Genomic DNA, 11,843 nt, shown 5'->3' with positions numbered 1-11,843 from the left:
AGTTTGGAAAAGTTTCAAATTAATCCCTTTAGGTTTTATAGTTTAAATTAGAACTAAAAAGTTTTGTTTTGAAATTTAAATAGTTGAAACCCTAATGTTTTGAAAAAGGTTTCAAAACTTTCCCTCAAGTTTTGGAATTTAAATTTTGATTGAAAAGTTTGATTTTGAAATATTTAAATTCTAAACCCTAATCTTTTGAAATATTTCAAAACTTGCCCTCAGGTTTTGGAATTTAAAAGTTGATTAAAAGTTTAATTTAGAAATGTTAAATTCTAAAACCCTAGTATAGTTTTGAAAAAGTTCAAATCACACCCTTATGGTTTTATTAATTAATTAAAGTGTATAATTAAAAGAGATTTAATAAATCCATAAAGTTTTGGATTACAATTTAATTGAATTAAAAGTATAATTGTTAAATTTGACCACCTAGTATTTTAAAAGTGTAATAAACACCCTATACTATATATAACATTAAAAGTTTAACATCATATATGAGTAAAATCAGTCTTACCGTTAGTAGGCCTCATTCACGAAGCTGGTCTATAAGGTGTATTTAAGGAAATTGCCTATAAAATGGTGATTGAATGGGTATCCACTCTTACCCACTGCACTCTTGACTAGTGGAGGGTCATTAGCCGAACGGGTAGGATAGGACAGAACCTTCCATTATAAGTATAATGAAGTACAAAAGTAACTAAATGTTTTTACAAATTCCCAATCTTAGTTACTTTAGGCAAAAGTGAATTGATGCAATTCCATGAAATTACACTTTGTACCCTTGCGAAGACGTTAGTGGAGCGTATGTGGTTAACCGGCACACTAAATGGTTCTAAGCAAAGGTAGCAAAGGGTGACTCAATGTTTGTCATAGTTCGGTGGAGTGTGTGTGGTTTACCGGCACATCGAATAGGTGACTATAACATGTGAGGGCACCATGTAGATTTGCATGGTTATTCACACCCGCTTTGTGATCCTCGGCATCCCAGTCACAAACTAGAGGGGCATATCGAGATTTAAACATGTCATTGAAAAGGTTCAATGAATCTCAAAGAATCTAGGAGTTTTCAATACATTTAAGACTTAATCTATTTTTCGTTTTTCATGGTGGAAAATTAGTGAATCGTCATTCACTTACCTTCAAATGTTCTGCAATTAGGGTTACGACATCCCTCTCCCGAGTTGTGGAATATTGTGTTGGGTCCTAGCCTTAATATCTCATTTGGGTGATTTATTAAGGACTCAATCGATCAACTAACTTGAATTTGTTTTCTCCCGTTTTGTAGATGTCAAAGTTCGACAACTATGGTCTTCCCAAACCCTGTGGAACAAGCATTCCACAGAAGATGATATTCCACGATTCGATCGAGGAACAAGAAATCATGCTTCACTTCCTCCACCTCCTCCCGTTATTCTCCCTAACCCACAAGATCGTAGAATTGAAAGGTTCAATGTCACTAAAGCCCTATTGGAAATGAAACATGAAGATGGTAAACCCGTGTGTGCCCACATTCTAGGAATGAAATCACACATCGATTGGTTGATAATGTTGGGTGCGTCATTCCTGGATAAGTTGGCTGTGAATTGGGTTCTGCAGTCAGTTCCCGAATCATATAATGAGTTGAAGAGAAAGTATTATATGATGGATCATGACGAAAAACTCATTGACCGAACTTACATGCTCATTGCTGCTGAATCAGAAATGATTTGGCAAAGCAATGGAGCGTATTTGTTGGGAAAGCCAACCAACCATGCTTCCGAGGACGTTCTAGGAGAACCGAACTGTGTTTGCTGCCAAGAGAAAGGGCGTTGGATACAAGTCTGCCCTAAGAGCCTGAAGAGTCCAGAAGCTGGGAGAGTCAAAGAGTATGGTTGTGCTTCAGGTTAAATCCACTCTCTAACTCCATTAAGTTCCTTTTCATTGATTCTTAATACATAATGTTATAAGATTGCATTTGAATGTTTTGCAGGATCAGTGAAAAAGAGAGGAAGCTTGATGAGAAAGCAAGATGAGTCTAATCATGAAGAAATGGATCTCGATCGCATGGATTTGAAGATTATATTTGAGCTTAGAAAGTTATGATAGAGTTGTTAGGAATATTTGATTACATAGTTTTTTCAGTTGATTTTGCATTGTAAGGAGAAATGTTTTCCGCTGCTTTTATGAATAAAATAAATTTTGATTTGACTCATTTATTTATTTATTTATTTCCTTGCAATGAAATCATTATGAAAAATTGATGTTTGCATATTTCTACAACGAATGGATGTGATTCTTAATTATGATAATTGTGGAAATGTCGAGAATTTACCAAAGAGGGAGAGTCTCTCATCGCCCAAGTTTCAATTGGACAAAAACTTGGAATCATGCAACTTGGTTGCACGATGAGTGAGAAATTTCATATTTGGAAATTAGACTAAGTCGTTGACAAAGTGTCAAGTGAAGGACTAGGAGATCGAGTACACAAAGTTGTGTGTTGATCAAGTCCACCACAGGAGTAACAAAGATATTCGTCATGATTCACTAAAGGTTAGTAAATATGATTATACTTATAAGATTAAGTATAATTCTGAATTGATTGAAAAGGTTTAAATCAATAGCAGAACGAATAAGAAGAATCAAGTAAGCAGAAAGATAAAAGTTTCTCTATTCTAAGAAGAAGGGAGAGTACCTTTTATGTTTTATGATAGTTCTTAATGATTAAGAACCATATCTCAATTAATCCTCTGTGTAAGTCTTAGTACAATTGTTTATCTAAGAAGAGGAATCAAGAATTAAAGAAATGGTTAAATCAAGAAGTCAATCATACATTGTTCCAAAACAAGTCTTAGAGTTAAGATTATGACATTGAGTGACAAGTCTTAAGAAGGTTTATAACATTCATCAAGTGTAGAATTTGGAAAAGGATTTTCTTATTATCGTACATTTGAAACTGGAAAGTTGTGATGTCTTGGATAAGACAAAGACCAACTAGGACCAATTTTATATGGTGTTTTGTCTTGATAAAAGCTACACTAACTCTTGAATATTTGATTGTCAAGAAATGTTTATTGACAAGAGAATCTTATATATCAAGGAGTCAGTGGGAGTCTTAATGGTCTTGAAAAGTTTCAAGAACTAATCAAGAATAAACCTTGTCGATCATCACTAGCACACAAATAGAGGTTTACAACCTATCGTGTTGACGTTATCTTGTTTCTGTGTCGTTCCAATCGAGTTAATTATGCATATGAGTTCGATGAGTTCTCATTTGAATGCATAAAAGGCAAGGACCTTGATCAATGAAAAGTACATTGATAGGAAAGGGTGAGCTGCTTAACTACTTGGAAGACATGGTGGGCAGCCGTGTTACCATAAGGCAAGAAATCAAGATTAAGAAAGTTCGGTCCATATGAGTTTGAATTTGTCGTAAACTCTGTTTTTGACAAATTCACATGGATAGGAACACATACACAATTAAAATCTAAGTGTCATAAGATTCCCTCCTTCATGAAAATAACTGTGAGGAAATGCTTTCACTAAGAGAGATTTTAAGAAGATAGCGATTGTAAAATTGTACTCTCAAATTTGATTATGGTTACGGTATCCCTTTCCATGATTCGAATTGTGAGATTTGACAATTTGTCTGAATTGTTTAAGACACACACATGAACTATATAAGGCAAAGGTGTATAAGTTTATAAAGCCTTGATAATAGATTATCAAAGCATTGGGTATTAGAAATATGAACTTAAAGAAATTCAATAGGCATTATTTTTTCTGAAAGTTAAGTTGTTTCTGAATACGTGTTAAAGCTAATGGGAGCATAAGTGTTATGGTTATAATAATCATCGTGATAGTGGGAGCATAAATGTTATGATTGTATGATTATTAAGGCAACTATTGCAAGTTAGCAATATTAATTATAGAAAACAAGAGTTATACTTTACAAAGTCATAAGGATTGAATAGTTGTTTTGCTATAATTAAGGGAGAGAATATTATGCTTCATTTCAAATCTAAAGGTTTAGGTTGTGGAATGTTAATAAATTTAGTCAAGGTTACATAGTACGTTCTCAAATTTCGATTATGATTATGGAATCCCTCTTCATAAATCAAATTGTGAGAATGTGACACGTAAAATATTATGGAAAAAGATTGATAAAGTATCGAATCTTTATGTAAGACATTATGCATTGTGTCCCACACGCTTCGGGTATAGGATCGATTGCAAATGCTATAATATTTGACCATTCTAAAATTTTTCCAAATGTCTAGCGCAATTAGAGGGAAAAGGACAAGAATCGGTTTTGACTAAGATAATTAAACAACTATCAAAGGACAATCCAAAGTTCGCCGAGGATTGGTCGCTTGTGAGTAGTTGGAGGTATAGTATTTGATGGACCATATCGACATTATTATGAATAGATAAGATTCTATTAATAATGAGTTGTCATATGGTAAGTATGGAAAGGTTTCCATATTGGGAGTTAGATATTAAGAATCAATGTCTAGATTAGAAACTTTTATGCAAAAGGATGTTCAAAGGAATGTACTTTGAGTGAAAGACATCACATCTATGGAATTGTCTTGTAACAATCTCCGATAGAGGACTTTGTACTTTCATTGGCAATAGTCCTTGTGACTTTAGTGCAGTGATATTATGAAAGGATCATTACATAAAATGTTAGAATCTAGCATATTCTATAAGTGGCAAGAATTTGATATTCTTTCACTTATAGAAAGGATTGGGAGTTGTGAAATGAGTATGATTGGTAATGTGTTCATTTGATCTATTTCAAAAAGTAAGAACCATAGGTAAACATTGTGTGCATGCTAAGAGCATGGGACAAGTGTGGTAATAATTCAAGTAAGAAATTGATTACCCGAAACGACAAATAATGAGTAATCGATGTGGTGATAAATAAAAGGTGTTTTATTTATACTCAAAGGTTTGAGGCCATATGGGATTAGTATTATCCTTGTGTTTCACTTTGCATGTTTTGACTTCCTGAATAATTTAATTGGTTGAGAACAGTCAAATTATTCGAACGGGCCACAGTCGTTCATATGTTGGAAGTAGATATGAATGAAGACTGTCGTGAATTGGTGTGTGGATTGTCCAAAGTGTATTGGACATAAGCAAATGTTTGCTGCAACGTTCATGAGTGCTTATGAATATGATTTGAGCATTGGATTAAACCCACGTTCACATGGATCACTTCATGGATTTTATCACAAGTGATTAGTGAGACGATAACATCTTATATTCTTGAAACCGAGATGTGTGAGTTGTATCTTGCAAGTCGGTTGCACATTGATAATATGTAAACGCACCAGTAACTTGGTGTTATAAACTATATTGTTGTGTGTGATTTGGTGAGTGAGTGCAAGAAAGCATTGAGTCAAATTTTATCCGTTTCTTTTATCCAAAGTAGGATAAAAGCGATATCTGTGGGCCCCTCGATGATTTAGTGATGGCACCTAAGCGCTTGGCCAAGCCGGGACTAAATTGATGTGTTCAATTGTAGTCTGTTGTCAGTCGTCATAAATCTGAATTCGGGAAATAGCACATAGACAAAGAGAATGATTTAGATCCATGTCTCAGTCTATACGATATCTAGAATGGAGGAATATATGATCCCTAATCTAAAGGACACGCGTATCTGATAAGATCAGAGTTGACAGCGACTTTAGAAAGCTACGATTGCAGATCAGGATCTGAAGTCATACGCAGAATAGTTATTAGACTTATCCAAGTGGGAGACTGTTGGATTAGTGTCTAAGTCCATAACTATTTTGGTATGTACTTGACCCGATGGTGCATGGTCCTTTTGGGTTGCCTTCATCAAAGCAACTTGATAGGATGAATTGTGGAGAGAAAGGATTAATTACGATTTATTAATATATTATGAGAATAATATATAAATGGAGAAATCATATTGTTTAATTAATATTAGTCAAGAATTAATAAGAATGAAGTTTGTGGCTAAAAGACATTAATTAAACTTAACGGACTAGAACTGTCAATTGTATGATAGTTGAATATTGGGCTAATGGACTCCATATTAAAGGGGTGGACGAATTCTATGGGGAATCCCATTAGAAATCGTCCAAAGGCCTTTAAGAAAGGAGTACATGGGTTGCTTAGGGCCTAAGCATCCAAATTAGGGTTTCCTTGTTAGATAACCTTAATAGTCTCACTATTTAAGGAACCCTTAAGCCCCAAAAACGTGGAGAACTAATTAGTTAGGGTTTCCACACGTTTTTGAGAGCCTCCTTCTCTTCTCTTCTTCATCCTCTTGCTCTTGGTGTTTGTGAACCATTAGAGGAGTGACATTTGTGACTCTAAGCTTTCTAAAGTCAATACAAGAACGATTTGAGATTGTTATTGCTACATAACAATCAAGATATGATCTAAACCCTAATTCATATGTTATATTGGTAAGATCTTAGACTTTATAGTCTTGGATGAATTGCATGTACAATAGAGAAACCTAGATCCAAGCATTAGGGTTGCATGAGCACATAGGATGTTCTTATGGCTAAAACCCATCAACATCATCCTCCTATGACCTATATGTTTTAAGGGTGACTATGTTATCCACATCTCACCACTAATTGTATGTTTTCTCTATATACTACACCATGCCTATTCCTTAGACATCTATCCATTTATCGAGAGTAACAGTGCTATGATATGTCAACATTGAAAATAATCATTTCCCAACATGTCATTTTAGATATGGCCGACCTTCTTTATAAGTCGCTTACCCATCCCTCTAAAGTTTCTTACCTGCCCATACACCCACACCTTCAACAACCTCTCTAATAACTCATACGTTGTTGCCTCCTCGAAAACAACAACTCTAACCTGATAAAAGAATTTAACATTGATGCTCTCTCATCGACAACCTCTCTTATCAATAGCTATCACCTAAATTTTGCCTAATAATCCATTATGGCAGTTGTTACCAAAGCCTAACATATGACTACGTCTCGTCTCCATATGGAAAGCCAATCCATATATGACATATTAGACCCATAACCTGACTTAATCCCATCACCTAAACCGATATCCATACCTATTCATATTCACATGCTTTAAAGTATCCATATTGGTTCAATGTTATAAATGGCGAATACAATAGACTAATTAAAAATGGCACATCAACTTTCGTTCCTAGATGATTAGGTTTCAATTTTTTTCACTCATTATACATAATTAAAAAGAAGCATATCATTGATGTAACTTTAGCTCATTATATATATCAACTGATGGATAATGGGAAAAAAATAATGAATGAGTATCCATTTTTTTTGAGATCTTTAGCTTGATAGTTAAAATGGATACTACTTAGACAATCTTCTATCTCGCGAACTCACTTCAATGACCAATCTATTAGCTAGACATAAGTAATGCATTCATTTATGCGTATCTACAAGAGACTGTAAACATATACCAACCTCCATATAATCCACGATATCCCGACTATGCTTGTCATCTTTGGGGATCTTTATAAGACTTTAAACAACACCTTGTTCATGTTCTAGGAGGTTTGCTCGATTTTTGTCTCAACCATGGTTCTTCTAGAGCCTATGCGACTAATCTCTTTTCATTATCGAAATGGTCAATCCATGGCATACTTTTTGCTTTAAGTGGGTAACATTGTTACCACTGCCTCATTGCTAATACTACTTCAACATATTATTTCTTCTCTTAGCAAAGATGTTACCATAACTGACCTCAGATATGTAAATTAGTGTCTTGGAATATTTTTATATTACAATTACTTGTGCATGTTAATCAATCAACATAAATATGTTCTTAACATCCTTGAGTATGCTTACATGTCCAACTACGAGCCATGTCACAACCTATCTGGTACTCAAGAAAATATGGATGCCTTTGACCCTCCTATTGAAGACCAAAATCATTTATTGTAATATTGTCAGTATGATATATCTTTCCACCAACCTAGATCAACAACTAAGCACAAAACACATTGAGGTAGACATCCATTTTGTTTGTGAGATGGTTGCTCTCGATCATGTTAGTATCCTTAAATATTTATTCCATATCACAGTACGCAAGATATCTTCAACACAACCTTCAAACCAAAGGGCTTCAGAAATATTCAAGTCCCAAAATCTAATCTTAAATATCTGAAATATGATCAAAATTTTCCTGGTTTTCGGATATCTGAAATTTGGATTTATGCTTTTTAAAATTTGGATACTTATAGTGATTTTTATGAATTTCGGATATTTCAGATACTCGAAATCTAAAAATATGATTTTTATAATTTTATAAATATATTTTATGTTATTATTTAAAATGGATCTTACGAAGATAGCTTTTTAGGTTAGGATTATCCGGTAAATGTGACATTTTGTTTATACATACATGGTTCTTTTTCTTTTTTAAGATTTTATGATTATGCTATTTAACATCATATGTTATTTTTCTAATTCACGGTTCCTATAGTTATAATACATATGTGTTAGGTGATGTTATTATTGTTACTTAACTTGAATTATTTTTCAAGTTAGAACATGTTATTGGTTTTTGATGGTTAGTGTTTTAGCATCTAGATCTCTAAGCTACATTAAGAATAATGTGTGACTGTTTTTAACTCTTTTTTTGTTAATATTTAGTGAATAATAGGCTAACTGTGTGTTTTGAATCAAATTTTAAAAGGTTTTTAGTTGTGTGATTTATGTTTTCTCTATGTTAAAAGATTAACAACGGTTGTTTGATTACTTTGATAGTAAATGCTGGCTAAAATCTAAGAATTCTAGCTATCCAATTTTGGTATTCAAATTTGTATCTAACTTTTGGATAACTAAAAATCTGATAGAGAAAATTCAGATATCCACAACTTCGGATATGGGTTCGGATACCAAAGTTCACTATCCGATATTTCTGATATTTGATTTTAAACACCACTACTTCTAATCTCTCAGCTTCATGAGTTCAAGTTCACTCTGTACATTTAATCATGGCATCTTGTTATGACTATGGGCTTGTTCCCTTATTGTGTATGTATGAATGTATTATAGTTTTAGTGGCTTGGCCGACCTTATGGTGTATAGTTGTATCCCCATATGTCTCCCTTTCTATGAGTATGTAAAGTTGATCATGTTATCGACTTTGAAGGACCCTAAATAACCAACAACCTCATAATATTTCATACAAAAATGTCGAGGTATGATAAAAGCTAAGTTACTCGGGCCCCAAATGATGCCAAAATTAAAAGGTATACAACCCCTAATTTAAGCGTAACGCCTATGATAACTTAGCAAAGATACCCCCTAATTAGAACACATGTAACAAACTTAAGAAGGATATCACCCAAGTAAGACTCATATATAGTTCAAATCACATGAGTAAAAGGAAATGATTTAAGAATACCCTTAAGGAGGTCCTTAGTAAGGTTAGAGGCCAATATTGTCATTTTACATAACATTGTATCATTATTGGGATAAGAGATTTGTATGGTATACCTTGATCCGTTTATAGTGAAATCCTACGTAAACTTTTTGGGGATTCTTATTATAAACCATGTCTCCAAAAATTGCTTCTCTTAATAGCAATATCTTTATAAACTACATGACCTCTCTCAAAACAATGTTTGTAAAATCACTAACCTTTCATTTTAAAAAGATGTCATGTATGAAAGCATCTTTATTGTTAGTCATAACAATGTCTTGTGAATAATACTAACTTTTTTTTACATTTCATAAACCTCTTCCTACTATTCATAAACGTAAAATATTTAAGAAGTTTATGACCGGGTCACATACTTATATAGTCGTTTATTAATAACTTTTATATTATTTAACATAACAAAACATTCTTATAAAGCTAAAAAATTTTACATAACATTTCAATATTATTCTCATTTTAAAATTGTGAATTTATAATAGCATAAATTATAAAATAATTTCTATTTAATATGTTTATGTATAACCAACTAATTAGAAAGTAAAGGGTAATATATATATATATATATATATATATATATATATATATATATATATATATATATATATATATATATATATATAATAGAAGAATGAAAAAGGATATTGAATACAAGTAGTGCGTTGATGGTCTATTTTGAAGAGTTTTTAAATGGTCCCGTTAGCTCTTAGATGGATGCAAGCCAACTACTTCTCTAGTATAGGGAAAAAATGCTAGGAAATACTTGACTCCCATATAAGATTCTCTACAATAGGTGAACTACACTCACTGACACTAACTAATACCAAGTGCTCATAGGAAAGAGATGAAACTTTGTCTCGTTACATGGTTAAACATGTGATATAGATCCATAAACATCAAATGTAGTTCTTGTAATACTCGTATGGGGCAAAACAATCATAAAATATACTAGATGCTCATACAAGATTCTCATTAAACATGTGATATAGATCTAAAAAAGAAAATCAAGCATAATGAATTATATTAGTGTATATATGATTGAATAGCTAACCTGTAGATGGCTAGAAATTTGTGCTCTTGTAATACCAGGTACGCCCATCTGCTCATGTATTAACTTAGGAATACACCCTACAATGGAAATAAAATATTTATTTAGTAATACAAGATATTAAAAGCAGTTATTTATGAAAAAATGAGTATTGACATGAAGAAATATATTTACTTCCTTCACCCAATTGACCAATAGCATCCATAAACCTTTCATGTAGTTCTGGAGTCCATACAAGGCGCATCTTACTCTTCCTCTTACTACATACACTCTTACATTCTGTCGCATCCCCATCATACATGATTGGCTCTTTTTTCATGACCCAAGGAAATGCATTTGCAACATTAACGTTGCGAATATTTGGTACATGACTAAAGTTATATGTGATGTTAGGGTTACCAAGATTTTCTATACGGCGAAACTTATCTATAACATTAGGGTTGTTAAGATTTTGTATCCTCTTTCTGATGACATGTTGTCTTAGTAGCCTTAGCCTATCACCGGTAAGGGGGCGCTTCAGAACAAGTAAAGCTCCATCCTTCAAAGCTTTTAGCAGAGTTTGATCATCATCTTCCTTGGACATCACTTAAAATAAGAATATGAATGAGCAAAATCCATTTATCTTGAAAAAAAATAATTTTAAGAAACATGAACACAAAGGGAGATCATTAGACTAGAAATTTAGAGAGGTAAAATTAAGGGTGTAATCTTGAACTCACGTATTGCTTGCAGATTCATGTTTCTTGTTATTCTAAGTAACATATGTGCATCGATATCACTCAAGGTACTATCTATTAGTACAAGATCAAATTTTTCCGACCTTTTGGATAGTATTTCTAAGGCAGTGCCACCATGATCCACAGGTGTAACTAAAGCAAATACATAAAACAAAAGAAGATTATGAAAACTAAACTAGTATATTTTTATAATAAATATGATAATATTCTAATAGAAATTTGAAATCATACAAATAATGTGTACACCATCCTTAACCATAACATTATTTTTTTGTACCAAAAATAGTATACAAATGATAGAGGTAATGATTCATCGCCACCTCTAACTCTAATTTTTACACCAACATTAGTACTCCAAGCATATTCCATTTTTCTAACTTATTTAGTTTATCGAAATACTATATATTTTTTTATAAATTTATCTTACATATATTTTTGTTCAAATAAAGTTATAAATTATATTACTAAACATGTATACCAATTAAACAAATAATTTGTGTATAATTAGTATAAAATAATTGTTATATTATCAAATCAAACATTTTGTCAAATAAAAATTCCACAAGTATAAGTTATTTAGATAAATAAAAGACATTTGTTTACAAAAATATAATTTTGTGTTTTAATACAAATAA

At 32.5% G+C, this 11,843-nt stretch overlaps 1 protein-coding gene across 1 annotated transcript; it reads right to left on the bottom strand.

Moving 5' to 3' along the window:
- Positions 1–6,650: 6,650 nt before the first annotated feature.
- On the bottom strand, positions 6,651–11,054 carry LOC111911633 (two-component response regulator EHD1). Its single transcript, XM_052766726.1, has 4 exons — positions 10,646–11,054; positions 10,475–10,551; positions 6,772–6,849; positions 6,651–6,668 (listed from the first exon to the last, which is right to left on the bottom strand). The coding sequence occupies exons 1-4, from the start codon at positions 11,052–11,054 to the stop codon at positions 6,651–6,653; spliced, it is 582 nt and encodes a 193-aa protein (XP_052622686.1).
- Between the last annotated feature and the right edge of the window lie 789 nt (positions 11,055–11,843).

The sequence above is a fragment of the Lactuca sativa genome, chromosome 8 (genome assembly GCF_002870075.4).
Source record: "Lactuca sativa cultivar Salinas chromosome 8, Lsat_Salinas_v11, whole genome shotgun sequence".
Lineage (NCBI taxonomy): Eukaryota > Viridiplantae > Streptophyta > Magnoliopsida > Asterales > Asteraceae > Lactuca > Lactuca sativa.
The sequence above is the reverse complement of the archived record's forward strand: the minus strand, read 5'-3'. Positions and strand labels throughout refer to the sequence as shown.

Coding starts and splice junctions, on each gene's coding strand:
- LOC111911633 (XM_052766726.1), bottom strand. CDS start 11,054: ATGTCCAAGGAAGATGATGATCAAACTCTGCTAAAAGCTTTGAAGGAT. Junction 10,552..10,645: donor TGGTCAATTGGGTGAAGGAA/GTAAATATATTT, acceptor TTTCCATTGTAG/GGTGTATTCCTAAGTTAATA. Junction 6,850..10,474: donor AAATTTCTAGCCATCTACAG/GTTAGCTATTCA, acceptor TTCTTTTATCAG/GTTAGAGTTGTTGTTTTCGA.